General features: G+C 51.8%; 3 protein-coding genes and 1 long non-coding RNA gene across 14 annotated transcripts; 3 read left to right on the top strand and 1 right to left on the bottom strand.

The window, feature by feature from the left end:
* Positions 1-15,117: 15,117 nt before the first annotated feature.
* Positions 15,118-23,993, bottom strand: LOC4350929 (uncharacterized). Of its 11 annotated transcripts, none has more exons than XM_066305229.1 (8): positions 23,669-23,993; positions 22,601-22,689; positions 21,858-22,513; positions 20,822-21,393; positions 20,539-20,726; positions 18,947-19,203; positions 18,241-18,343; positions 15,118-18,130 (listed from the first exon to the last, which is right to left on the bottom strand). In XM_066305229.1, the coding sequence occupies exons 6-8, from the start codon at positions 19,167-19,169 to the stop codon at positions 17,341-17,343; spliced, it is 1,116 nt and encodes a 371-aa protein (XP_066161326.1). In that variant the 5' UTR covers positions 19,170-19,203; positions 20,539-20,726; positions 20,822-21,393; positions 21,858-22,513; positions 22,601-22,689; positions 23,669-23,993; the 3' UTR covers positions 15,118-17,340. The 11 variants fall into 11 exon arrangements, with proteins under 11 accessions (XP_066161326.1, XP_066161328.1, XP_066161324.1 ...); XM_066305231.1 differs by lacking the exon at positions 22,601-22,689 and adding an exon at positions 22,514-22,555 and having other exon boundaries at positions 21,858-22,328; XM_066305227.1 differs by having other exon boundaries at positions 21,858-22,328; positions 22,514-23,993.
* LOC107277742 (uncharacterized) lies at positions 15,890-18,189 on the top strand. The gene has a single exon (XM_015760849.2). It carries the CDS (start codon positions 15,890-15,892, stop codon positions 17,288-17,290), a length of 1,401 nt encoding a protein of 466 aa, XP_015616335.2. The 3' UTR covers positions 17,291-18,189.
* Positions 21,944-22,666, top strand: LOC107275843 (U-box domain-containing protein 70). Its single transcript, XM_066305907.1, has 2 exons — positions 21,944-22,222; positions 22,304-22,666. Exons 1-2 carry the CDS (start codon positions 21,944-21,946, stop codon positions 22,664-22,666), a joined length of 642 nt encoding a protein of 213 aa, XP_066162004.1.
* A 350-nt stretch (positions 23,994-24,343) lies between the features above and the next one.
* Positions 24,344-27,931, top strand: LOC107279463 (uncharacterized). Its single transcript, XR_010737428.1, has 4 exons — positions 24,344-24,707; positions 24,807-24,843; positions 24,941-26,723; positions 26,812-27,931. It is a non-coding gene; the product is annotated as an uncharacterized lncRNA (long non-coding RNA).

The raw sequence follows: 27,931 nt of genomic DNA, 5'->3' as shown, positions 1-27,931 counted from the left end.
CCATTTCCTCGCCTTCGGCAAAAGAGATGCAGCGAAGCAAGGGTTGAAGTACCCCGGAGCGATAGAGCTGGCCTGAGACCATCTTATATTTTGTGGCTCTGAGTTGCAGGCGCTTTGCTTCTGCTTCGTCTTCCGGAAGCCAGCCAGTTTCAAGGTGTTTTACGAACGGGGTTCGCCAGTCGTATGGATCTTCGCCCAGTTTCTCCTAGTCGATTGCCATGACCTCCAAGCTCTCCACAGGCACGCTTGGTGCAAACAGGACTTCAAAAAAGGTGCCAGGCGAATGCGGTCCACCACAAGCAGCAGATTTTGCCAAGGTGTGCTTCCTCGTTCTGGCCTCTAGGTAAATGTTCGACCGTTATGCCGGTGAAACACTTTTCCATAGACCGAACGACCTCCAAATACCTCTTCATTCCTTCTTCTTTTGCCTCAAAGGACTTGTCGACATGGCCCGCCACCAGCTTAGAGTCGGTTCGGATTAGCAAGCGCCGAACCCCTAATGCTTTCGCCTTTCTTAGGCCCAGAAGAATGGCTTCGTATTCTGCTGCGTTGTTGGTCGTGTCGAACTGCAGCCTTGCGGCATACCGAATCGGCACACCACTTGGCGAAATGAGCACTGCCGCAATGCCCGCCCCCTTGTGCGACCACGAACCGTCAGAGTACATCACCCAGGGCTGTTTGACGGGCTCGGGCTCGGGGGCGAGTGCCGGTGTCCATTCGGCCACGAAGTCAGCTAGCACTTGGGACTTGATAGCAGTGCGGGCAACAAAATGCAAGTCAAAAGGGGATAGCTCTGCTGCCCACTTGCTAAGCCGGCCGGTAACTTCTTTGCCCCAGAGTATTTCGCCCAAAGGGTACTGCGATGGCACTATGACTTTGTGGGTCTGGAAGTAATGCTTAAGCTTGCACGAAGCCATCACCAGGGCATAAGCGAGCTTTTCCATTTCAATGTATCTTGTCTTCGCTCCTTGCAATGCTTTGGAGATGAAATAGACCGGTTTCTGCCCTGAATCTATTTCTTGGACAAGGGCAGCACTGACTGCCACTGGCGAAGCTGCCAGGTATAGTAGCAGTTCGCTTCCTGGTGCTAGGCTGATCAGAGCTGGCGGGCTTTGTAGGTATTGCTTCAGCTCGCCGAACGCTGCTTGGCATTCGGGTGTCCAGTGGAATTTTTCCACGCCCCGGAGGGTCTTGAAGAAGGGCAAACCTCTTTCGGCTGCCTTTGAGAGGAATCGATTGAGTGCCGCAATTCGGCCTGCGAGCTTTTGTACTTCACGTACGCTCAACGGAGGCTTCATTTGCTGAATGGCATCAATTTTCTCGGGATTCGCCTCGATGCCTCTTTCAGAAACTAGGAAACCCAACAACTTGCCGGCGCGAACACCGAAAACGCACTTCTCAGGATTCAGTTTCGTACCCGCCGCGCGCAAGTTGTCGAAGGTCTCCTGCAAGTCGGACGCGTGGTCGAAAGCCTTGCGGCTTTTTACGACGACATCGTCGACATAAGCCTCCACATTTCGCCCCAACTGCTTGTAAAGGACCTTGTACACCAGCCTCGCGAAGGTTGCTCCGGCATTCCTCAGGCCAAAAGGCATCCTGAGGTGACAAAAGGTGCCAAATGGTGTGATGAAGGCTGTCTTGGGGATGTCTGCCGGGTTCATGTGGATCTGGTGATAGCCGGAATATGCATCCAGGAAGCTCATGAGTTCGCAGCTAGCTGTCAAATCCACAAGCTGGTCGATCCGTGGCAAGAGGAAATCGTCCTTCGGACATGCTTTGTTTAGGTCTGTGAAGTCGACACACATGCGCCATTTTCCGTTTGACTTCCGCACAAGCACTGGATTCGCCAGCCACTCAGGATGGTCGATCTCTTGAATGACTCCAGCCTTGAGCAATTTTTGGACTTCGGCTTTTGCTGCCTGTTGGCGATCAGCAGACATCTTGCGTAGCTTCTGTTTCCTTGGCTTAGCATCTGGCTTGACTGCCAGGTGATGCATGATGAGATCTGTCGAAACACCTCCCACTTCATCAGAGCCCCAGGCAAAGATATCAATGTTCTTCTTGAGTGCCTCTAGGATGTTCTCAGCTTCTTCTTTGCCCATGTCGCCCCCCAACGATACGAGCTTTGCGGGGTCGGCATCATCAATCTATATCTTGATTATCTTGCTGTGAGGGGCGGGCTTTGGCACATGCTTCGCCCGGTCATGCGGTTCGGCCTCAACATTGTGCACTGCTCTGTTGATTATGGCCAGATCTCCTTTTGAAGCAGCCAAAGGCTGAAGCCCCTTGACCACGATCACTCCTGCCGGGCCGGGCATCTTGAGCTTGAGATAATTGTGATGAGAAATGGCTTCGAACTTGTTCAACGTTGCACGGCCGAAGATGGCATTTTAGTTGTATGGGATGTCGACAATGTCAAACAATACTTGCTCTGCGCGTCTGTTTTCCCCCGTGCCGAAGGCTACCATCAACTGTGCTTGGCCGAGAACTTGAACTGCTTCTCCGCCGAATCCTCGGAGCGATGCTGGTGCTGGGGTAAAGGCTTGGGTAGTCAACCCCATCTTGGCATATGCTTCGGCAAAGATGACATCGGCCGAACTTCCTCCGTTGACCAGGACTCGCCGGACCTCGAAACCAGCTATATCGGCTGAGATCACTAGAGGATCTTGATGCGGGAACATTAATCCTTCGGCATCTTCTGGCTCAAAAGAGATTTGCTGGTTCAGATACTGCGGAGCCCCTGCCGAAGCGATATTGTGGACCGTTCGCAGGTGCATCTTCTTCTGTCGCTTCGACAGTTGTATCAGTGGGTCGGCCCTTGTAATCACTTGGATCACTCTGCGCTGCGCATCATGGCGTTGTTCGGCCGGGGGTGCTTGTTCTTGAGCTACTTCACGAGTTGCTTCGACCGCTGCTCCCTGTTGCGTCCTTGGATCTTGCGCGTTGCTACGTTGCCGAATGTTTCGGCATTGCTTCGTGGTGTGTGAAGAGCGTCCATGGAAGGCGCAGTAGAGGTCTTTTCAGACCTTCTTGCGGACAGGTTGTTGATGGTTGCTTGCTTGCTGGGCGTCAAACTCCTTGCGAAGGGCTTGCACTCCTTCGACAGCCATCACAGCCTTGCCCGCATGGTTGGTTCTGAACTTCCTCCAGGTCATGGGGGCTTGACCTTGCCTTGGCAGTTGTCCTTAGATCGCCGGCTGGGGCTGGCGAACCACGAGAGGAGGTGGTTCGGCAACTTGAACTTGTTGTTGGGCTTGAGCAGCGGCGACGGAGGCCTTATCGTACTCGGCTTGTATTGCTTGCCGTCGCTTGCAATCCTCCTTGCCCCTTGCGAACCCGTCAATGATGTGAAGTAGGTGCTCAAGCGTTTGCGGCTCCTTGTTGGCAATTTTTCTTGTGAGTTCGCCCTCGAGTAGACCAGCTGAAGCGGCGTTTATGATAGACGCATCGGTTATGTCTTGAACTTGGCACCGGGCTTGCGAGAAGCGACGCATGTACTCCCTTATCGACTCCCCCGGCCTCTGGCGAATGCTGAGTAGATGCTGCTGCGTCTTCGGCTTCTCATAGGTGCCTCGAAAGTTAAGGACAAAGACATCGCGCAATTGCTCCCATCAGTAAATACTATTGGTTGGCAAATTGAAATACCAAGAGCGGGCGATGCCGTCTAGGGCGAGATGTATTACCTTTGCCTTGGTATTTTCGTCGCCATGAGCCGCTTCGATCGCGGATTCATAAATGGAGAGGAATTCCTTTGGGTCAGTTTCGCCTAAGTAGCGTGGGACGGGTGAGAACTTGAACTGGGGTGGGATTGGATGGGTCTTGATTCCCCCACTGAGCGGTAGCCCCTTTTCGCCCCCTGCCCTGTTCACGGCACCTTGCTGCGGGTACGGTGTGGCGAAGGGCAAAATCACGACTTGCGCGTGTGGTTGGGCCATGGCATTCGGCTGCCCGGCCCCGATTGGTGATGTTTGCTGAGCCGCCATGGATGGGTCGAAAGTTGGTTGTGACCATGTCATGGTGACCTGGTTTGGTGCTTGCTTTGCTCCGAAGCCTGGCGTTGGTGTTTGCAGCCGAACGGTTGGCGCCTGAGCAACATTGATGGAGTCGAACTGCAGTCCTTGACTCCACGGCGAAGCCCCCAGACCTGGCTGATTCGAAGGCAACCAACTAGGTGCACCATGACTTGTATTCCCCTCCGGGTGAGCCGAAGGGGCAGTACTTGAAATGTTGTGGGGTTGGCTGAGCTGTTGAAGGAAAGCTTGGAGCTGCGCCTGCAGAGCCGAAGCCCCTTCTGCCATTGTATGTGGCACTTGGCCAGGCGGTTGAGGATGTACTTGGGCAGCAACCGGTTGAGCTTGCAGTTGCACGTGAGGGGCCGGATGCGCTGCTGCGGTCGATGGCTGCCCGGCGAAGTACATTGGCGCTTGTGCGGCTTGTGGCGGAAGGGGCTGGGTCGGCACTTGTGGATAGACTTGGGGTGGGACATAGCCTGCCGAATACTGGAGGATTGGTGCCGAAGTGACCTTGGACCGCCTTGCCGCCTCGTACGCTTGCTGCTGTTCCTGCATTTGGCGAAGCATGTCTTGGAGTCGTCTCATGTTCTGTCGCATGGCTTCCATGTCGGCTTCGGTTTGTGTCTCGGGGTCAAGGTTGACTTGGGCTTGCGCAGCGGCGAGCGCAGTTGGGGCCACTGCCGGCTACGATGGGGCGGCTTGGGGCACCAGCAATTGGCTTGTCGAAAGGATCTCCGTCCTGGTCTGGAGTGCCCTCGCCACCGCAGCCACCTTCGCCATGTCAGCCGCGTTCGGCACCTGCACAGAGGCAGTAGGGGCCGAAGGCGGTAGTGATGGCGCAGGTGCGGAAGCAGATGGCGCTCCTCCATCTTCGGCGACAGGCGCCGAAGGCTCTGCTCCCTCTTCGGCGGCCATATCCGTCCCGGCGTCGCTTTCCTTTCGCCTCGTAACCTTCTCCTTCACAACCTTCTTCGGTGGCATTCGCTCTCAGTGGTTTCGCTCGGAGGTCCCCACGGTCGGCGCCAGCTGTTGTCGAAACGACAACCGCATACGTCAAAGACGTGGTCACCCAACAGTGGTTGGAAAAGAAGTAAAATGTATTAATTTGAGAATTTTTCTTCGGATCCCCCTATTACATGGCCCTATGAGACTATTTATAGCCCCCATTACAGATTCTTACTACTATGGTTTTGGTTATACAGGGGAATTTACATGGTTGCCCTTAGAAAGGGACATTTACATGGGTACATAGTGTAATTGAGGTTCATGGGCCCCTGATGGCCGTTGGGCAATCGTCGGCCCAATAGCCCCTAGGCTTGATGGGCCGGAAAAGCTTCTTCGGTCCTCGCGGGGGAGAACTTGCTATGGCGAAGTCGTCTCCCTTCGGCATATATTCTTCGCCCTGCATCCTTCGCCCAAGAGGCCTTTGGCTTGGCAAAGCACCCACGTGATCCCTCACCTCTCGCCGTCCCTGTTCCATAGTCTTCGCCATGGGGGGACTTCGCCCTGACTAACTTTGACGTCTCGGGCTTGAATCCCCACTCTTCGCATGGTTTCAGCAGGTTTGGTCGAAGGGCCTCATGCCATACCGCCAACACTAATAATGCGAGTTGCAAACAAATTAATAATGATTTTCTAATTATAGGAGCAATTGGTTAAAGGGTGACTTGCCTTGCTCAAGATCTTCACGAAGCTTCACGAATCTTCGAGAAATCCCACGATCGACAAAAATCCGGTAACCGCAACTATACGCAAACAATCAAAACCTAAACAAAAGACCAAGAGAAGATCCTATTTAGACTAAATAATAGTGACATTAGATAGATCTCAAATTTACGGAATTATTGGAAGTGGAACGGAGGTTAATCGGAGTTACGGATCGAGAGATATGATTTTTGGAAGTTTAATTGGATTTTCTGGACATGGGGATATATTTGTGGAATAAGGAAAATTGATTTATGGAAGGGAAAAAAGGATTTATTAAATTTATGGAAGAGAATATTTGTGGATTATTGGAAAAGATATTCTCGAGAATATTTTGACTCATTGACAAGTGGGGCAAACAAGAAGGTGAGAGCGTAAATTGAGAGGGAGCAGATATGGACTTTAGCTCATGAGGGATGGACACTGGGCTTGGAGGGAGGGACTAGAAGTGGACTTTTCTTGTTTCCTTAAGCCGAGAAGGGAGGCCGGCCAATGGGCCAAGCCCACGAGCGCGGAGAGAGAGAAGGGGACGGCTGACTGGGCAGGGGTTGACTCGGTCTGGTGGGGTCGGCAGATGAGGTGGCGTCCACGTGGATGCCACGCAAGCGCAAGGGAAAGAGGAGGCCGGAGACCGCATCGGACGGCCGGCGGCGCGCGGAGCGTCCCGGCGAACGGCGGCGAGACGGAGCGAGGCGCGGACACCTGTGGCGAGAGGAGGAGATGGGGAATCGGTTCACCGGCACGGATTAGAGAGAGGAGGCACGACGGCGGCCGGCGGCGGCAGCGAAGCTCGCCGGATGTCCGACGTGGATGCGCGAGGGAAGGGCCAAGAGCGCGCGGGGCCAGGCTTAGCCGAAACGATTCGGCATTGCGACGCACACGCGACGGCACGGAGACCGATGGTTGCCGGACTTGGGCTCGCGGTGGCGCTCCGCGGCGGCGGAAGGGGCGACGCGGCGAAAAGGGGGAGAGAGGAGGGGAGCGGCCAAGGCGATGTCCCGGGGAGGCTGCTAGGGACGCGGGGAGGGTGATGGCGATGGGATTCGTAGGGAGAAGGACCGACGGCGGCGGGAGACTGCACACGGCGGCGGCGAGAGGGGAGGCACGGCGCCGGAGCGGAAGGGGAGGTCGGCGGCCGAGGGAAAGGTTTGGGGAGGTCGAGGGGGTCCCGAGGAAGGCGATGGCGAGCCGGTTTGAAGAGAGGGAGACCGACGGCAGCACGCGGCCATGCGCGGCGGCGGCGAGTCGGGCGACATGGCGCCGGAGTTGGAGGGCAGGCCAGCGGTCGGGGCGACGGTTTGGGGTGGCTCAAGGGGACTCAAGGAGGGTGGTGGCGCGAGGAATCGATGAGCGGGGAGCCGACAGCGACGCACGACTGTCTGCGGCGGCGGCGGGAAGGGCGGGAAGGGAGCAAAAGAGGAGGCCGGCGGCGGAATTGGCGGTTTGGGGTGGTTCATTGGAGCTCGAGGTGGGTGGCGGCGAGGGGATTCGGCGCGGGACCGACCGGCGGTAGCGCACGACTGCTCACGGCGGCCGCGGAAGTAGAGCATCGGCAAGGGCCCGATTTGGAGGACGAACGCACAAACTACCATGTCCCAGTGCTGTTTAGGAGTCGCTAGAGGATGTAGATGAGAGGATTTGGACCGGGAGCTCACCGACGAGCGGGAACGGCGTCGGCAGACGGATGGCGTCGCGGCGAGGCAGTCGCGACGGCGGGGCGGCACGACACCGAGAGGGCGCGGCCGGGGAACAAGAGGGGAGAGGTGGCGCCCGGAGCTCCTCGTCACGCGCCCACGCACGCACCGGTTCCTCCGATGCTCGGCGGCGGACGGCGACGGCGAGATCGGGTCGAGCGGCAACAAGGCGGCGACGGTGGTTCGGCGGCAATGGCGCGGTGGGTGCGAGGCGAGTGAAAACGAGAGAGGAAGGGGTTTGGGGCGGCTTGGGTTTTATAGTGGAGGAATGTCTGTTTGTGGAGGGAGGAAACCGACCTCGTGCGCTGTCAAGGATGCAAGGGCGGCAAGCTGGCGGTCGACGCGTGCGGCCAAGGAGGCGGCAGGTGATGACGCCGGCGGTGTCGGGCAAAGGTGGAAAAAGGAGAGGAGAAAGGGGCTCTGTTCTTTGCCGTTTTTTTTAGGAGAGACGAAGGAGGGGGAGGGCACGAGAGAGACGCTGCCTCCGTGATTTGGATGGTTGCGGCGTGGGGTTGCAGGGCCAGGCAGCGCAGGCGCTGACGGCGGCGGGCGACCGGGCGGTCGGCCTTGACCGGTCGCGGGCGCCCAAAGCAATGGCGGTGGCGGGAGGATTTGCAAGGCGGCGGCGGAAATCGGTTGGCGAGAGAGGGAAGCCGAGAGAGAGAGAGAGCTCGGCTCGGCGATGGTTCATGCGCACGCGCGTGCGCCGCACGTGCGGAGCGAGGGAGGGGAAGGCGGAGAGAGAGAACGGGCCGAGAGAGAGAACGGGCCGAGAGAGAGATGGGCCAAAGGAGGACATCGGTCCATCCAAAAGCAGAGGAAGGCACAATAGACTTTTTCAGAGGGGTTGAATTGTTGAGGTTTAGGGTTTAGATTCGAATTCAAATTTGATATTCGAACTCGAGGGTTTAGGGAGGAATCAAGGGAGACTCGAGGAGAAGTCAAGGAAGAGATTCAAAATGAGATTTTGATATTTTTGGGAACGGGGACAAGTATTTGGCGATGAGTTCAAAGGAGGAGGTTGAATTTCGGAAATATATTTCGGAAGGTTGAAATGGAAGATGGATTCCGAGGAGGCGATTTTTGATGGCGATGAGAGGGATCAAGGACGGATTTAAATTGAGATCTTGGCACGACTTAGACTTACACTCAAAGAACGAAAATTTTCGAGAATAGGGTTTTGCCGAATTAGTTTTTAACGTCATACGAAAAGCGGAGCGTTACACCTATAGAATTTGTTGGTTGAAAACAGTTTGATAGTTCGGAAAACGTGCGCGCGTGAAAAACGAGATAAATCTTTAGCCTTTCCTAAGTGGCCGAACCGTGCCTAAGGTCCTGTTTAGATTACACTCCAAAACTTTACACCCTGTCATATCAAACATTTGAACACCTGCATAAAGTATTAAATATAGTCTAAAAAATAACTAATTGCACAGATTACGACTAATTTATGAGACGAATCTTTTAAGCCTAATTGCTCCATGATTTGACAATGTAGTGCTAAGTAAACATGTGTTAATGATAGATTAATTATGCTTAATAAATTTGTCTCGCGGTTTACTTACGGATTCTGTAATTAGTTTTTTATTAGTGCTCGAACACTCCATGCGATACCCTATATAATATCCGATGTGACAAGAGCCAAAATTTTATACCCCTGAATCTAAACACCCCCTAAATATCTTGTTCCTCCACAACTTTCCCCTGCAAGACAAGTTCAAGGTGGTTGAGGAACAAGACGTTTTGTACAGTTTTCAATCAAATTGGCAGCAGTTCGCTAGCTGTTATGGAATCGGTGGTGGAATAGGAGAAGATGAGAAAGAGGAAGGGGAACGACTTTGCCTCTCTTAAGCCTTGAAGTGCTCGATAGTTCCTTATGTAGCGAGCATGCATGCGTCAAATAGACACATGATGAAAACGGTATGGAAACGAATGGAAACTACCTCTATCGATTCCATTTTCATTTTTCGGGGGGAATTAATTGGAACCAGAAACCTTGGATGTTGAGACGGAATCAAATATTGTCGAAACCGAAAACATAGAGAATACTAACTGACACGGATACTGTAACGAAAATTTATTGAAATACAACCCCCCCCCTCACCTCAAACTGAGCTTCAAACTTTATCAAGTCCAATTACAATCTCAAGTCTCAACATTCAACGGTACATCACAAAACACAATTAATTAGAATGCTAACGTGAATTGGGTTGGGCTATTATTAGGGTATATGGACATGGTATGGACCTTTTCTCCTATTTGGGAGAGTTTCTAGCTGCTATAGCTTCTTCAAGAAGTTCCAGCTCCTAAACAGTTTAAATTCTCCTAGATTCTAAAAATTTGGAGTTATAAAATCTAGAAAATAAACTAGAAGTCGGATTTCTCAGCTTTATGGGTATGATCCGACTAGTCAACTCAAGTCGGAATATGACTCTGCTTCTTTTTTCTTATTTGGAGCTCTTTCTTTATTTATTCAGAACTTTTGCCATATGTATAAGGCTTGATTCAATATTGGACTTGGTATATAGTGGGTCGCGTTGTACACAAGTATAGGGTATCCCATATTTAGAACACTAACCTATACAATAACTGAACATCTAATTTTATTATAGCACTTTTTAGGATTAGTCTATATATATTGTTTTAGTGTATTCAAACTAAATATTTTTGAAATGATTGATAGTCAAAGTTGTAATAGTTTGATCCCAACAACATCAAGAATTGTGAAATTGGAAGGAGTATAAAAAATAACGAAATGAGGAATCTGGGGGTAGAATTAAATTTATCCACTTGATGGATTGATGGATGCTTCTTAGATAATGAGCTTGATGCCAACTGTCTGAAACATGTGTTAAGCTTCTCTATTTAATTTGATGGTCAAGCTGGTGGCTTCAAAGGTACAACCTCTAACTCTATTTATATGTCACGGTGTTTCTTATTGTATACCTCCTCCGTTCCTTAATACAAGGGATTTTATCATTTTGCTTGTACTGTTTGATCACTCGTCTTATTTAAAAATTTTGTGCAACTGTAGAAAACGAAAAGTTGTGCTTAAAGTACTTTGGATAATAAAATAAGTCACAAATAAAATAAATAATAATTCTAATTTTTTTTGAATAAGATGAATAGTTAAACAGTGTAAGTAAAATGTCAAAATCCCTCGTATTAAGGGACGGAGGGAGTATGTTCAAGTGATTGGCTAAGTCTGTCAAAGCTACGGTGTTTCTTGTTGTATATATATAGATTCATATGTCAACTTACAATGTGTTCCGCTTCGAGTCGAGCTAATTTCTGGCCAGAGTACGCAAGTGCGCGGGGTCTCGAGCAGAGATCAAAGTGGTGCCATCTGGAGGTCGATCATCGCTGTAAGCTTGCTCGGTCTCGATCGGCTTAACTTCGTATTGAGGTACGTATACGCTCTGATCAGCCTTTATACTCTTATATATGTCTATCGACATGGATTGCTGGTGCCTCATCTGGAGATGTAAAAGATCTTCGAGTTTATCTCTTATGAAACAGCTGAGATTAATCAAAGTCTTCAGACTTCAGAGAACCATTAGGCCATAAATTTATCTTCTGCTTGCTCTCGCTCGATCGAGAAATGTACTATCCTGCCAAGCTCTTTCAGAATACCAAGATAAATCACATCCCCAGTTCTCTCACATCTTAAATGTTGACGTTCGTTCGTTGACTCCTTTATGGAAGGTGCATGTCATCAGCGATTTCTTCTTCAAGGCGTTCTGTCGTCGGCTATTTTTTTTTAACGAATCACACAAGACGGTGCGATGTTTTATTAAAATTATAAGATTACAACCAGGAAGGTCGTAACCAGAAAAAAAAAAAGTATACCACCATCACCCACACATCAACAGCGCCAACACACAGAACCAAGAGAAGGTTAGCACTAGACCGGCCACCGCTAAGCGTGACCAGCTGCCACTATGCTAACAAAGAACCACGGCCGAGATCGCCCAAAACCCAACCCTTACAATCAACACAAAGCCCCGCTCTATCCAAGTCTTCAGGAGTTATGGAGAGAGGGTGAGAGAGAAGAATGGAACACCTCTCCCCCTTAGGCCTTCCGACGTGGCCAACTTGTAGAGACTAGTACGCCGCTTACAAGAGGATGAAATCTAGAGGGAGCTTGCACCAATTGGTTGTGGGGTTTCGGCTAGGGGATGCCTAGACGACGTCTCCAAGGAGAGAAGCGACGGAGAACACTACCGCCGCCGCCGTCCGTCAAGGTCTTAAAGAGAACCGAGACTGGGCTTTCGTTCGGCATCCACACATGAGGGATGAGACGGCACGACAACGCCCTCAGGAGGGGAATGACGCTTTGAGCGTCATCATTGCCGGCCCGGCCGAGGCTAGGCTAGGTTTTCACCCGCCACTCATCACCTACAAGTCCACGGCTGGCGCCCAGATGCTCCACCACCGTCCAACCTCTGCCAACATGTGGGTCCACTGCACCAGCGCCCACCGCATCTACCGGCAGCTCCTCCTCCTCACACCGTGCCCGGCTCCGTCGCCGCCGGCCGCGCCTCGTCGCGTCGTGCCTCACCGCGCCAAGCTAGTCTCGTCCATCGCCGGCTGCGCCTCATCGCGCCAAGCTAGGCTCCCATTGCCGACCGCGTCTCCTCGCGCCAAGCCCGCCTCCAAGCGCCGAGCCGGCCTCCGCTGCCACCGACCACGGCTCTACGCGTCAAGCTAGCCCCCGAGCACTCCTCCTGCCGCTGCCGCGCAAATACAGTCATCTGCCATGCCTCCCCGGCTGTCGCCGTTCGTGCCTCCTCTCGCAGTCGCCGTCGCCCATTTCCAGGCGTTGATACCGTGTCCGCACCCACCATGCTGCCATTGCAACATCCTCCATTGTTGCCGACGACGCGTCCACCGCCGCCGCCACCACTACTGGAGCTGCCCCAGCCGCTGCCACCACCCCTGCAGCTGCCACCACCACAGCAGCTACCGCCGTCGCCGCCGCCGCCGCCGCCGTCGCCTTCCACCGTAGGCAGCCACGCCCGCGGCTTGCCGTCGCAGGTCACCATCGCCGGTCATCGTTCGACCAGATCTGGCCTGCCACGGTCGCCACATCGCCGTGGTCGCTAGCTGCCGCCATCACCAGACGTCACTGCCGCCGTCGCCACCACCAGCGGACGGCCACCACTAGAAGCCGCCGCCGCCGCTGCCACCACCAGACACCACCTCCACCGCCGCCACCTCTTCGCCTTCTCCGTCGCCACCACCTCTGGACCCCACTGCCACCACCGCTAGCCACCGCCGCCTCACCACGCTGCCCCACCGCCGGCCGCCTCCCCACCAGATCTAGCCGCGGCGGCCCAGATCTGGGCGGTCTTCACACCGTCCCGTGCTGCCCCCCACTGCCGGCGCGACGAGAGAATGAAGCCCCGCCGCCGCCATCCTTGCGGCCGCTCGGGCGGCGGCGCGGCGGAGGAGGAAGGAGGGGGGGCGACGCGGGGTTGCCGCCTCCCGTGTCGCCCGTGAGGGAGGACGACGCGGAAGAAGTTGTGTAACACAGTATATTTTGAAGTTTCTCGTCGGTTATTTGGTTTCATGGTAGGCAACTAGCCTCTAGCCATTAATTGGTTACTCCTAGTACTGCCTGCCTGTTAATTCTCTTCTTGCCTGTAGAAGAGCCTATTGTCGCAAGGCAACATGCCAACATGAGACCTGAAAAGGAATAAGTCAATTGTTGGCAGGGTTATGGATAACACATATCCAAAAGTAATCGACTAAACTCGGCAGAACCCACCATATATTAAGTCTTATATGGAATCATGCCTTGTATATATAGAAGGAGTTCCGGATAAGGAAGAACAAATAGAGTTCAAGCTGGAAACGATAAGGACTACCCATATTGTATCATATTTATCTCCCTAGTTTTACTTGGACAAGGGGACATATATGGGTATAAATACAATACCCCAGAAGGAGAGACAACACAAAACCAAGACAAGCCTGAACAAACCAATACACACCGCTAGACATCGACATCGGAGATTAGCCTAGACATACCCAATCTAGTGCCATCGGAGGCCGTCAAGAGGGATTTAGTGTTATCTCTGATCTGGCCGAGTATGTATTCGAGGAGGAAGACTACCCTGTCGTCAACTACGTGTTGGTGTTTATGTCGCCAAGTTGACGACGACTAGATAGGCTATCCCAATTATTGTACTTGTGAGATTCTGATGAATAAAAGCAACACCGGCTTCGACCAACAGGAGTAAGGCTATTACCTGATTCTGATGAATGAGGGGCCCAAACCTATATAAAAATCATTATCTCTGTCTCTTTAACCTTAATCTCACATATACCCTGATACCAACGATCCCCACACCATGCAAATACCGTAGTCGTGATCTAAAACATCGACAATTTGGACTCCCTCAACTATAACTCCAATATGATTCATATCCTTAAACCGTAATACCGGATATCTTGACCCCTCAACTATGAAAATCGGTGCAATTTTATTCCCTCAACAGTTTTGTAGAGCGGTTCCGCTGACGTGGCGCTTTGACTTGGTCTAACCCGCTAAGTCACACTATGGGACTCGCACGTCAATGTCACACATTCTTTATTCTCTTCATTCCCTTTCCCCTCCTCACTTTCCTCTCTGGCGGAAGCAACAGGGCATGGCGGTGATGACGGGAGGCTGTTGTCGCGTCGCCACCGTCGGGCAGGAGGAAGCATGAGCGAGGATGGCATGGCTGTCAGAAGGGAGGTTGTCATCGCGCCACCGTCCCTCCCATCACTGTCTCCGCCTCCCCTCCGCTACCCCCTTCCGCTCGCCACCGTCGAGGAGGAGGCATGAGCAAGGATGGCGGTGGCGATGCGAGGGGATGCCATTGTCGCGTCACCATCCCTCCCGCCACCGCCTCCACCCCCCTCCCTCTTCCAGTCGTTGCCTCCGCTGCCCCCTTCCGCTTGTCGCCATCGAGAAGGAGGGAGTGCGAGCAAGGATGGTGGCAGCGGTGAGGAGGTCGTCGTCACGCCGCCGTCCCTCCTGCTACAGCCTCCCCTCCACTGCTACCATCCTCAACCCCGCATGGGGAAAGCCGCCGCGCCTGCTCTGCCAGCGGCGTGCCGTCGTCGCCCCCCCCCCCCCCCCCAGCGGCCGCCCCGTTCTATCTCATCCCACGCCATTGTCCCTCCCACCACTGCCTCTGCCTTCCCTCAGCTACTGCCCTCAACCCCGCGTGATGAAAGCCTCTGCACCTGCTCCGCCACCGGTGCATTGTCGTGGCCCTGGCGGCCACCCCGCTCCGTCTCATCTCGTGCCACCTCCCCGTGCTGCCCGTTCTCTCCTGCCATTGCATCCGCCTCCCCTCCGCTATCGCCGCATGGCTGATTCCACTACTTAATTAAAGGAGTCACAATGGACTTATTCCACCTGAAAATGCAAGGCTCACTACACATTATTGGCCCATCACAAGTTATCGATCCCTAGCACAAATACTGGTATCGTTGCTGGGTCATCAAGACTTTCCTCTTCTGTGGAACATGTCGCATCGTGCGATAGGCCCGGGCGCCACGCCGCCAGAGCCTTGCCGACCTACGTGCCAACGTACCTTTGTGGTTTGTGCCATCCTCACCCGACGGGCTGCACCTAACGGTGTAAGATAGGCCAAATAAGGTTATTCATTTATTTGGCCTATAAATGAATTCGTGAATTAACCCATATATGCTATTCGGTGAGAAATAAAATAGAACAATATTAACCGGCAATATGTACGGACCGCCATACTAGTTATAAACTGAAATTCAACAAAACTGAGATACAAAGTAGATAAGCCTTCATCATATACGAATGCATGGGTTATGGACTACTAGTATCTAAATTAACATCCAGGTTGATATATACAAGTATTGCCTGTGGCCGCGTGCAGGAACCCGGAAGAACGTAATAACACAACTCTGAATATGGTGGACCCTCGTGCCGTCATTTCATCCTGGTTCGTTACGTTGCGCGAGGACGTGTACGTCTTGATTCGCATCGAATCACTGGTGTCGTTTGTTACGGTGGCGTTCATTCTGATGTTTACCATGGACATCTACCGTGCCCGGTCTCGCGGCTCTGGCACCATGTCCACTTTGGACAAGGTCGATCGTATCTCTGACCGCATAGTGCTGTATCTGTTGGGCACCATGCAAGCTGCGCCTTTCAGCAATGAGCTCTTCCCTGTCTGGTCAATTGTGCTGGTGAGTCTTCATGCTAGCATCGGCTATCTCTCCAGGTACGGTATACCTGACCGGGTACGACATATCACTGAGCTGGGAAATGTGATCAAGTTTCTGGGAGTAGCGTTCTTGAATCGCACCCGAGGCTCCATGTTTGTGAGGCCCCTCTGGTCGATTTGGTGTGTTCTGCTACTGCGGTCCATGTACCGGTTCATCGCACAGAGCCTTGCGCTGTTATCCCTGTGGCATGGCCGCAGTTAAGAGCTCCTTCCAGAGTACATGCGTAACAACTTTGGGAGGGGAGGATTGGCATCCGGTGTCCACAACGCGGAAACGATGGACGGATACAAATACTTGGTCCATGGCGAGTCCAAGCAGAAGATCAAATTACTGAGGCCTCGATATGCTCTCTATCTCAATGTCACCGATGAAAACTTGCTGGTCACACTGGACAAGATTTGGCGATCTGACGGGCCGGTGCTACAGTCCGCCAACAGCGTTCACGGAGACGACTGCAAGGATCTGTGCCTGGCCTTTTCCATGTCGAGGTTTCTCCGGTGCAGGCTCGAAGACGTGAGGCTGGACGCAGACAGCCTCTCCATGTCGCGGAATCTGATAGTGACAAGAATATTGCATGTCGACCAGAACCCTGCGAGGGTGTTCAGGATAATGGAGCTGGAGATTTCGTTCCTCAAGGACTACTTCTACACCCTCTATCCTATCGTCTTCTGGCAAGGCCTTGCTTCTCTCTCCTTGAGTGTTCTTCAGTCTCTCGCGGCCTTGGGACTCGCCCTCTGGCTCGCCTCGGGCGTCAATAGGGTCAAGAAAGATCTTCCGGACCCCGTCAATGTCGTGCACGGCCATAATGTGGAGGTGACAATCACATGGGTGTTCATGTCCTTCATGATGTTCAAAGAGATCTGGGAGATGATCACTTACTTGCTATCAGACTGGACAAGGCTTCTCCTTGTGTGCGAGTATACGCGGTCCAGATGCAGGTGGATAAGAAACGCCACGATGGAGAAGCTGTTAAGTTCCTTTCTAACGTTAAGTTCCTTTTTAAGTCGTAAGATCTTTTCTGACCCTTGGCATGGATACATCGACCAGTACGACTTCTTGCAGTCATTTGATTACAGCCCGTCGCTCTGGAACCTGATGTACCGTGCTACTCTAGGCGTCATCAAAGAGAGGGTAAAAGGGCAAAAGCCTGGCACCGCCATCAAGATCCCAGAATGTGTAAAACCTGCAATTCTTCAGGCATTGCGCTCAATGGATCTCGCTGGCTTGGGCGGCCGCGAGCTTCCCCGAGACGTCCCATCGTTGAGCGCCGCGAGATTGCTTGAGGATTTCCGATGGGCGTTGCTTGACCTGTACACGTGCTCCCAGGTCATTCTGGTTTGGCACATCGCGACCTCCATGTGCGAGATCAAGCTCGCCCGAGACAGGGGCATTGACCTGAGCAAACCAGGGCTCCTGCGCTCCGCCTTCACGTACCTGAAAATTTTTCTCTGCGGCTGCTGCTGCACTCCTCAGCCGTACCTCGTTGCTGAAAATATTCTCGGTGATGATCAACTCCGGACTAGCTACATTGTTGCAAACAGCTTGTCACGATACTGCGCGCACTTGGTGGTTTTTCAGCCTGACCTGTTGCCTGACAGCTTGGCGCTTCTGATATTATGAATGACCGCGACTCCTTGCTGACAAAGTATGACAAGCTCAATGGGTTGTTCTCACCCGAAGCTGCTGAACTGAAAAAACTGAACGGGACCATCGTAGAGAAAGGCGCGGTACTGGGAAGGCAATTGCTTGAAACAATTCCAGACGATCAGCAGCGGTGGCAAATCCTGGCGGGTGTATGGGCTGATTTGCTCGTGCACATTGCGCCCAGCTGGAACGCTGAGGCACACAAGATTTGCCTCGAGTACGGAGGGGAGCTCATCACCTTCATCTGGGGATTGCTCTGGTACTGCGGCATCGAGAAGAGCAGCCTGTGGCGAGATCAGGACGATGCGCCTGGAGATGCCAACGTCCAGCCTCAGCCTCAGCCTGCAGCAGAAGAACCTCAGGGTGGCCACAATGTCGAAGATGATGCGATGGTGGAAGATGCCCAAAACGGAATTGAAGCTCGTGAAGCAGGCGTGCAGAATCAACCAGCGGAGCAGGTGCTGCAGCAAGCTGCTGAAGCAGATGTGGAGATTGCAGATGAAGCACGAGAAGACGAGCCTGAGCCTGGCAACGACATCCACGCTCAGTCTGCTGCTGACATGGAGATTACAGATGAAGCTCAAGAAGGGGAGTCTGAGCCTGGCAGCAATGTCCAAACTTCTGCTGCTGGTGTGGAGATTATAGATGAAGCTCAAGAAGAGGAGTCTGAGCCTGGCAACAACGTCCACACTCCCTTCAGTGCTGACGTGGAGATCGCAGATCAGGCTCAAGAAGAGGAGTCTGAGTCTAGTAACAAGGCCCAGTCCGCTGCTGGCGTGCAGATTGCAGATGAAGCTCACCAATAGGAGCCTGAGTCTGGTAACACAACAGGATCAGGTAGAACATCAGAAATACCTGTTAAAAGACGCTGGAGATATGTCCTGGGATTGAGATGCAGTGATCCGGAAGGGAAACAGTGTCCGGACCTCGCAGCTGATGAGCTGATGTGTGAACACACATCAAGCCGATGAAGAGCAGTGCCTCTCATAGTCAAGGTTGAGTACTTGAGTGAAACTGTGAAAGCCTTGTCTGCAAAAGCAAGAAAAAACTAGAAGATTATTCAACTCATGCAGTGTGATATCTTCCGTCTCCCGAATGCGTGCAGCAACGTACTTTACAAATATATAACTTTCTTTGTACATTGTGCTTATGTTCAATTTTGTTTGCAGAGTATTTATGTTCAAGGAAAAAAAAAGAGAGTTTTTGTGTTCAGTTTATCTTTCGACAGCGTTTATGTTCTGTCGACAGTAATACTGCAGCCATGAATGTTTCACAATTCTCCTCAGGTTTTCGTTCAAGAATTTTGTTTGGATGTCTATGGTTGCCACATTCTTGGTTGCACAAATCATTTGGGTGTCAAATGCCTTATTGCCACATGCTTGTGGTTCCCAAACTGTGTATGGATTCTGCAAGCATTTCTGGAAAGAGAGACAAACTACAAACCCAACTATCCTACAGGCTGCACTAAATTGCAGATAAGCGCAGATAAAAATCAAACTATGAATCATAATACTAGCCAGCATCATTTTGAGATCACATCCAAAACTTTTCTCTCCAATATGCGGAGATACCATGGCAGTACAGTAATCAGTACTCAGTAGGTACATTGTTTCAGTAGATCAGGAGCCGCACCTGGATGGCTCGCCGGCCCAGAAGGAATCTGCGCCGGCCACTCGCGACACGGCGGAGTGCACACTGCGCCTCTGCTCCATCCGCCAAACCAGAGCGAGCCAGGCTGCCCGACGGAAGGTGGCCGGAGAAGCCGCTTCTGGGAGGAAACCCTCCAGGGCAGACCAGAGCAACGGCATCTCCAGCGAGAATGACCCCCGGAACTGGATCGGAATCCCTTCTCCATTCTCCCTCTGCCACCACCACGGCGACGCCTCCTCCTGTAATCAGCATGATAGATGCATTTTTTGGTCCATTAGAATGTTCTTTACAGGATTGGCTACTTGGCATATACTTGCAGAACAGACTTTACAAGCATTTAAAAGTGAATATTGGTATAATATTCTCCTAAATCAAACACATCAATTCTTTTCATCTCCCATAGCAACGTGCAGGGTACTACCAGTCTAACCACATGATTAGTGGCTCTGATCAGTATAACTAGTAGTAACAAAAAAGTAGGTCATGATCTATATACAATTGCACCCATGCATGATACTCCACTTACCCTCTCCTTGGAAAAAGTAACTTTAATAATTTGACCACTAATGTACCCTACACAGTGGAATTGATTTTTGTTTCTCCCTTTCTCTGTCAGAACAATTCAGTTGAAACTGTATTTTATAATGTTGGGTACATGGTTTTCAGATTTGTGCTGCCTTATTGGGATCCTGAACTAGCCGCAGCTTGTGCAGCATGGGACTGAAGGTGAACAAATTCTAGATATCCTCCATTCTGCCTAAAAATTCATAATGAATACATAGTCTAAAAACGAAACAGATCAACAGCAAACATTGGGAGCATAAGAAGACCCTTTTAACGTGAACTACCTTCTGACATGATCACTTACGTGGGAGCCCGTGGTTATTGAAACCCGCATGTCATTATGTCAGTGACCATGCCACTTGACATAATGTCAGAGGAGATGCATCACCATCATCTCCTTTGCAGTATTTTTCTCATTTGATTTACCGATGATGACAAATGCCTTTTTGCTAGCTAACAGTGCAAAGTGTTCGATTGGTGCACACATAGGCTACCCTTTAATTCCTTCCAAGATAGTATGATCTTATTCTTACCTCAACCTAACGAATAAAGGCAAAATAATTTCTTCCTCTTGTTTTTTTTTTAACCTTTCTTCTCTCCTTTCTTCCAACTATTTTGCTGCTTAGCTAGCTAGCTATAAAAAGCAGTGGTTCCTCCTTCCACTAACTTGTGAAAAGCATTGTCTGCTGCCTTACATTTGCATAGATATGTTGGCTGCAAGTTTTCTTTTTATGTGTGTATGAGCATCATGTGCGTCATCCATGACCATTGATGAGCATTCAACACTATGCATTGCATGTGGAGCCACTAAAACATACTCCCACCATTTCGTTAATCCAAACAATCTTTTGTCAAAATGACCCATTGGATTTGTCATCATTACCTTAACCACTAAAACCATACCATTTTTTCTAGAAGGATAGACTTGACTAAGGATAGCACGTGAGATAAACTACTTAAAAGGTGTCATTTGTTTACTTAAAAGATCATGATTAATCGTAGCAACTCACCCAGTACAGTAGTAGTTAGCCTTTACAATTGTCTGAAAGTGATGGATGTAAAAGATCGGTTACAAACTCAGTGATCGACTGATCCACCATTGTCTGGTAATCTTTTCTGGAATGACACCAAAAAACATTGAAAATCCCAGGTGCTTTGAGATGTTGGCACTGAAAAGCCATCCCACTAACGGACCAACCTGAATAAATAATGTGATGTAGAGTCTTAGGCTGCTGCCAAAACAAAAGGAACAGAGAAAATAGAACTAGTGGCGAAAGAGAAGAAAAATGACACCTTGCCCCCAGTTGGCCTTTATAATCTTCACCAGCTGCAAGCCTTGGAAGATTCAGCCATAGTGTACTCACAGCAGCCAATAAGCAGTAGCTTCATCCAGCCGAAATCGTCGAAGATCGGCAGTTTGAACCTTGGTGAGCCATGGTTCTTGGAAGAGGCCGTTCCCAACATCGGCAACAAGCCATAAGGTGTGGCGATCTTGGAGGTCTGTTAGTCAGCCTGAATATACTATTGTTTCTTTTGCCTGATCATTCTATCTCTGTTCATAATTGGTGAGATTCAGGGCGAACAATGCCATCAAGGAGAACCAGAAACTCAGGGAAGAACTCAGGAGAACGGAAACCATAGTATCAATTTATACCAAACATCGCTGGTGGATGGAGGAGCAAGCTTCCAGGTCTTATGAGATGATTAGGTTCACCGAGTACAGGCCTTCACAGATTCATCGTGTAGTCAATGACCGAGATGCAATTTTTCTTGGAATTGGTAGTTATGGGTCTGTTCTTCAGTGCAAAATTGGTGAGAAGACTGTTGCTGTAAAGATTCCCAATAACAGAGACAGCCGCAAACCTCTGCCAAGCATGCGAGAGTTTAATCAAGAGGCAAGTATAAAGATATATTCTGCAATATATCTTTTATATTTCTACTAATCTAAGTTCATTTATAGTAGCTCCATGCAAAATAAAAGGTTCATTTCATAGTAATTGCTGACAAAAGTTTAACATGGGGGATTACAGTTGTCTCTTTGATCCCTCAATCCATTGAATTCAGATCAGTGCAATTGCTATTGTGAGTTTTTGACTGCGCAATAGCAATTGCAGACAATCTTAGCCATTCATTTTGCTACCCAACTGCTGAAAATGACCACAAAAGTAATTTCTCCACAGTTTCCGGCTACAGTATTTTACTCTGATTCAAATGTTAGCTGCAACCTCACCTATTTTTCCTGCCTTACTTTCTCCCTGATTGCATGCCTACTAATTGAAATACAGTTCAGAAATTCCATGGGTATAAATGCAAGAAAGTTTATGCCTACCTGAATTGTTCATATATTAATTTTCCCGCAAGTTAGAGCTACCGTACAATATTCTTCTCATTTTCTCGGATAGAAGAGCTCTGAAAATGCAGGTTGCCATCCTCAAAAAGATCCGGCATCAAAATCTTGTCACCCTCATAGGAGCATGTCCAGAGAGACAGATACTCATCTACGAGTTCTTGCCTAATGGCTCCCTGAAAGATCACCTCACTGAAAGTGGACAAAGGAGGAGGTTCACATGGAAAAGACGAGTGAGAGCTGCCTCCAGCATATGCTCCGCTCTCATCTTCCTCCACAACACCGAGCCCTACCCAATCGTCCATGGTAATCTCAAAACGAGCAACATCCTCTTCAGCAAAGACAATGTATGCAAGCTTAGCAACTTTACCATGTCCCATCTGCTGCAATACACTTCCAAACCTGTCTCGTTTTGGGGTGGTGTTAAGGGATTTGCAAGAATGTTGATTGGTTCTGACACCCACAAGACTCAGTTAGATGTGTCCGCTCTGGGCATTATACTTTTGCAACTTGTTACAGCACAAGAACCAAAGGATTTGAGAAAGAATGTGCTCAGCAAACTAGGAGATATTATACGATTCCAAGGAAAGAGCATGGAGCAGCAACATGAGGTCCTAAAAAGCATTGTGGATCCTGACCTGAAGAAATGCCAGTTAGATGACGCCGCAGAGATGCTGTTCCTGGGATTGAAATGCAGTGATCCAAATGAGAAACATCGTCCAGACCTCGCAGCTGATGTGTGGCCACTCATCGAGGAAATGAAGAGCAGTGCCTCTCATCGTCAGGGTTGAGTGAAGCTGAGGAAGCTCTATCTCTTGAAGCAAGAAGAATAAACTACAAGATTACTCAACTTGTGTGGTGTGAAATCTCCCCTCTCCTGAAATTTGTGTGGCAAGCAAAGTGCTCCACGGATATGAAACTTTCTTTGTGTATTGTGTTTATGTTGAGTTTTGCAAAGTTGAGTTTATGTTCAGTTCACAATAGTCAAGCCTGAATTCAATAATTTAGTCTGAGATGTTTGTGGTTTCCACATTCTTGAGGAAACAAATTATTTGGGTGCCAAACGCTCTGGCTGCCATTGTGGCTACCCCTACCCATCATGGCCTGTCCATTTTTGCAAGCATTTCTGCAGTGCAAGATGCAGAGGCCGGGATGTTTATTATTCCATTATCTAAAAAAAACCATTTCTGGCAAGGTATACAAATTAACTACAAACCCAACTACATCCTACTCAGGCATTGTTTAGTTCACAAAACAAAATTTTTTCACCCATCACATCGAATGTTTGGACACATGTATAGAGTATTAAATGTGGACAAAATAAAAAAACCAATTACACAATTTGCGTGTAAATTGCAAGACAAATCTTTTAAGCCTAATTGCGCCATGATTTGACAATGTGGTGCTACAGTAAACATTTGCTAATGACGGGTTAATTAGGCTTAATAAATTCGTCTCGCAGTTTCCTGGTGAAATCTGTAATTTGTTTTGTTATTAGACTACGTTTAATAATTCAAATGTCTATCCGTATATCCGATGTGACAACTAAACCCAAAATTTTTCCCCAACTAAACAAGGCCTCAAAGAGGACAAATCCAAACTGCATGATTTTCGTACTATCCTAGAGTAAATTACAGATAGCCGCAAATCAAAATAACAATTAATTGTACTAGCCTACATGATTTACCCCCCTTTTCTTTTCGTCTCATCGAGAGAAGCCAGATCCAAACAAGCGTCAATAGCATGGCAGTGAATTAATTAATGGAGGAAAATTAGTAGGGTTTTGGGTACACCTGGGAATGTGGCCTTCCGATCCTTCCGCTAGTCCACTGCTAGGTTGCCCCCGCCGACGAGGAGATGGCCGGAGACCAGAGTTGGCCGGAGACGGGGAGGGAAAGCCTTCTGGGAGGGAAAGTCGGAAACCCCGGTGGCATGATAGCGCCGGCCGGAGCAACGGAAGCTCCAGGAGAGTGATGCCCGGGAGTAGAACGGAATCACTCCTCTCCACCGTCTCCTCCGCATCGCCGCCCGTCGGTCGCCGCCGCCGCCGCGGCGGCCGCCTCACCGGCAGAGGCACATTGCTGCGAGCCCAGCGATGAAGGCGGCGGCAGAAGGCCCACGTTGCCGGGCCAACTCAGGCCCATATATTGATTGGATGGGCCCACGCATATTCGTCGGCTGCACTCTCATAGGCCTTAATTACGGCCCGTGATTGGAAGACCATAAATTTCCTAAGGAAAAAGTACACCCGAGGTCCCTCAACTTGTCATCGAATTACAAAATCATCTCCCAACCGCAAAACCAGATATATGACATCCTCAACTTATAAAACCATTCACTTTACGTCCTTCGGTGGTTTTGACCCAATTTTATCCGACGTGGCGGCTGAGTCTGGGACTCACATGGGCCCCACATGTCATGATGCCACGTCAGCATCTTCTCTCGCTTTCCCCTCCTCTCCCTTTCTCATCTCTCTCTCTCTCACTTTCTCCTCTTAGGGAGCACGGCCGGCCGGCAGGGGAGGAGCGCGACGGGCGCGCGACGGCCAGCGAGGGAGGAGCGCGGCTGAGAGGAGGGTTGGCGCGATGGGTGGCGGTCGGCGACGCGGAGCACGACGACGACTTGGGGCCGCCGCTCGCTTGCTCCTGGGGGCTGGAAGAGTAGCACGCAGCCACGCACTCAGAGTGGAAGCGGTGGGTGTCCGGCGACGTCCCGAGGCGGGCGAGGACGGCGGTGGCTTGCCTCCCGCTCCTCTCCCCGCCGATCTCCCTCGCCGGCCCGCGGGTGCGCGCGGAGAGGAAGAAGGGCAGCGGCCGGCCGGCAGAATAGCCGGTGAACCCATCCTTCCCTCCATTTCTTTGCTAGCTTCCGCCATTGTCTCTTGGATTTTATTTGCTCATCTGGTGCTTCTGGCCCTTTCCGTTTCTGCAGCTCACAGCCTCACACCCGCTCAAATTCTTCACAATCTGTAAGTGTGTGTGTGTGTAAATTCTTGCAAATTAGAAGCTGAATTGCTGCTAATAGCCTGCATCGACTCGTAAATTTATGTTTTTTTGTTGGAACAGATGGGCTGTGGCTAGTGGCCGCAGTACAGCTATGGGGGATGCCATCCTGCTGCAGACCAACCACATTCGACGTTAACAAGGTGCCAACCATGCGGGGACCTAGTGCACCGGCGGCGCGGCGCACTGAGGACGACGAGGGGCGGCGGCGGCACGCGGCGCGCGGTGAAGGCCGGCCGTGCGTCGGCGGGGTGCGGCGCACGGCGTGACGGCAGCCGACGGCGGGGCGCGGTGGCGGCTAGGCGGCGGCCGCGACGCGGACACGCGGCGGCGGCGCGGCTAGGACACGGGCTCGTGGTGGCTGGCGTGCGGCGGGCCGGCGGCTCACGGCGCCACGCCATGCGGGGCGGCGTGGGGGCGGTCAAGCGGGCATGGCGCGGTGCTGCGAGCACGCCGCGGACGGCGAATGCGGTGCAGCGGGCTAGCACGGCGCGGTGCGGCGACGCCGGTGGCCGGGTGGGTGCGGGATACGGCTGAGCGGCGGCTCGGCGCGGGATGCGGCCGAGCGGCCATGGCTGCTCGCTGCTCCGCCCTTTTCCTTTTTTTTTTCTTTCTTCATTTTCTTTTCCCGTTGACTTCGTGTGGTCGGGGAGGCGCGGCGGCGCGGCTGGGCGACGACCGGCGTGACGCGGCGGAGTTCAGTGCAAGGCGCGGCCCAGGTAGTGGCGCGGTCCGGGGCGGCCGTGCAGGTGCTGTGGCCGGCGCGCAGCCGACGTCTCCATCAGTGCCCTTTCGTTTTCTTTTCTTCGCCGGGGACGAGAGAGGGTGCTGATGTGGCATCCTATTACGTGGATCCCACGCTAACTCAGCCGCCACGTCGTATAAAGCCGAAGTCAAAACCACCGAAAGACTCAAATCGAACGGTTTTGTAAAGTTGAAGGATGTCAGTTTTGCGGTTGAGGGATGATTTTGTAATTTGATGACAAGTTGAGGGACCTTAGGTGTACTTTTTTCATTTCCTAATTTATATACTACCTGAAAGGCTGAAATGAATAGGAAAAAGTACACCGAAGGTCCCTTAACTTGTCATCGAGTTATGAAATCGTTGTCCAACCACAAAACCAGATATATAATATCCCTCAACTTAAATAACCGTTCACTCTCTTCATGTCAGCGTGGCTATGTCATCACCTCTCTCTTTCCCTCCTCTCTCTCTCTCTCTCTCACTTTTCTCCTCTTTCCCCGCCGCGCCGTGCCTCCCTCCCGGTGCTCGCTCTCCTCCTCCTCCCCTTCCGCGTCCTCGCCGCTGCCGCGGGGTCCCACTTCTCCCCCTGCGGTCTCCCGCCTCGCGGGCCGCCTCCGCCTCTCCCCGTCCATGGCCGCCGTCACGCTCCTCGCGCTCGGCAACGGCGCGCTCGACGTCACGGGCGAACGATGCAGGAGGGACGGCGAACGGCGCGGCGATGAGCGCGACAGCCCCGACGACGAACGCGGAGATGAACGGGCATCGACGGCCGGCGACAGACGACAAGGCGGCGACACTGGAGAAGGGAGGAGGCCGGCGGGGCGACGAAGGAGAGGAGAAGGTCCGGCGGCTGGCTCGCGGCCGCTCGCTCGCCCGCCACCGCCGCTCTGCTCCACCGACCGCGCGCTTGCCTGCCGCCGACCCGCCGTCGGCGCTTCGCTCCGCCGGCCGCTCACCCGCTGCACGTGCGTGCCCGCTGCCGCTTCACTTCACTCTGCGCCTGACACTCACCGACGCCCCGACCCCTCCGTCCTCGGCGAGCTCGTGTACAGCATCCCCGGCGCCAAGAACGTCCTCGAGATGCCCCTCCTCGCAGCTCAGGCACGTACATGAACTCTCATGCGATTATCCATTTAATCATTGTGTTTGTTGCTCATAATTGTTAGCTAAATAATGTAATCTTGTGCAGTTTCTGTTGTTGCGTTGCATACAGTTGGCTGTGTTAGAATCTGGCAGCAGCCGGTCAGTAGTGGATCTAGATCAATCGGGCTTCTTTCTGTTATGCATGTAACAAACTCTGTAATTGAGGAGAATAAATAGAAAACCAGAAAAGCAGCAAAGGTATTACGCTGCGCCAAAAACTCTGCTCGTTTTCTCTGTTCTTCAGTTAAACTGTTCACGTTCGACAAAAGGTTCAGAGATTGTGAGAGTGAGAGTGAGAGTTCGTGAGTTTTGATTCAGTGTTTCTGTGTTCCTAACAATAATCATCTACGAGTTCTTGTTAATGGCGATGGTTTAGGTGACTCAAGTGCGATGGGTTCGTGCTCGGTCTCGCCATCAACCACTGCATGTTCAACGGCGTCGGCGTCATGCAGTTCGTCAACTCGGGGTGTGCCGCTCTCCGTCCCGCCGGCGCTCGACCGCGCCCTGCTCCGCGCGCGCGACCCCCCGCAGGTCGCGTTCCTGCACCACGAGTTCACGCAGATCGACGACGGTGATGACGGCGGCTCGCCGGCGCAGAACGGCGCCGAGCCGTTCCTGCACAGGTCGTTCCGGTTCACGTCCGAGTCAATCGCCCACGTCAAGGCGCTCGTCTCGGTCGACGGCGGCGGCGGCGGGCGCGCGCCCACGGCGTTCGAGGCGCTGGGGATGGGGCATGCGTGGCGGAGCAAGCTCCTCTTCGCCGTGGACGGGCGGCCGCAGTTCACGTCGCCTCCTCCGGCAAGGAGACGCCGGGCCCAGCCCCGCGCTCGCGGGCGCTGCCCTCCGGCCGGCCTGCCCAGAGGAGAAAAGTGAGAGAGAGCGAGAGATTGGAGGAAGGGAGAGGAAAGAGGGAGGAAAGAGAGGTGATGATATGGCTTACTGACATGTGGGGCCCACGTGGGTCCCACGCTGACTCAGCCGCCACGTTGGATAAAACCAGGGTCAAAACCATCAAATGACCTAAAATAAACGGTTTTGTAAGTTGAGGGATGTCATATATCGGAGGACGATTTCGTAACTCGATGACAAGTTGAGGGACCTTGGGTGTACTTTTTCCAAATGAATACTCCCTCCATATTTTAATGTATGTTACCGTTGATTTTTTG

The sequence above is a fragment of the Oryza sativa genome, chromosome 11, assembly GCF_034140825.1.
Source record: "Oryza sativa Japonica Group chromosome 11, ASM3414082v1".
Lineage (NCBI taxonomy): Eukaryota > Viridiplantae > Streptophyta > Magnoliopsida > Poales > Poaceae > Oryza > Oryza sativa.
Note: the sequence above shows the minus strand (reverse complement) of the source record. Positions and strands in the feature narration are given on the sequence as shown.

What these genes read in the sequence shown, in the direction of transcription:
- LOC107277742 (XM_015760849.2), top strand. Translation starts at nt 15,890, where the DNA reads ATGCGTAACAACTTTGGGAGGGGAGGATTGGCATCCGGTGTCCACAAC.
- LOC4350929 (XM_066305224.1), bottom strand. Translation starts at nt 19,169, where the DNA reads ATGGAGAAGGGATTCCGATCCAGTTCCGGGGGTCATTCTCGCTGGAGA. An exon ending in TGGGCCGGCGAGCCATCCAG is followed by an intron (nt 18,344 to 18,946) that starts GTGCGGCTCCTG and finishes TTGCTTTTGCAG; the next exon opens with ACAAGGCTTTCACAGTTTCA. An exon ending in ATCAGCTCATCAGCTGCGAG is followed by an intron (nt 18,131 to 18,240) that starts GTCCGGACACTG and finishes TTGTGTTACCAG; the next exon opens with ACTCAGGCTCCTATTGGTGA.
- LOC107275843 (XM_066305907.1), top strand. Translation starts at nt 21,944, where the DNA reads ATGCAGGTTGCCATCCTCAAAAAGATCCGGCATCAAAATCTTGTCACC. An exon ending in TCCTCTTCAGCAAAGACAAT is followed by an intron (nt 22,223 to 22,303) that starts GTATGCAAGCTT and finishes GGTGGTGTTAAG; the next exon opens with GGATTTGCAAGAATGTTGAT.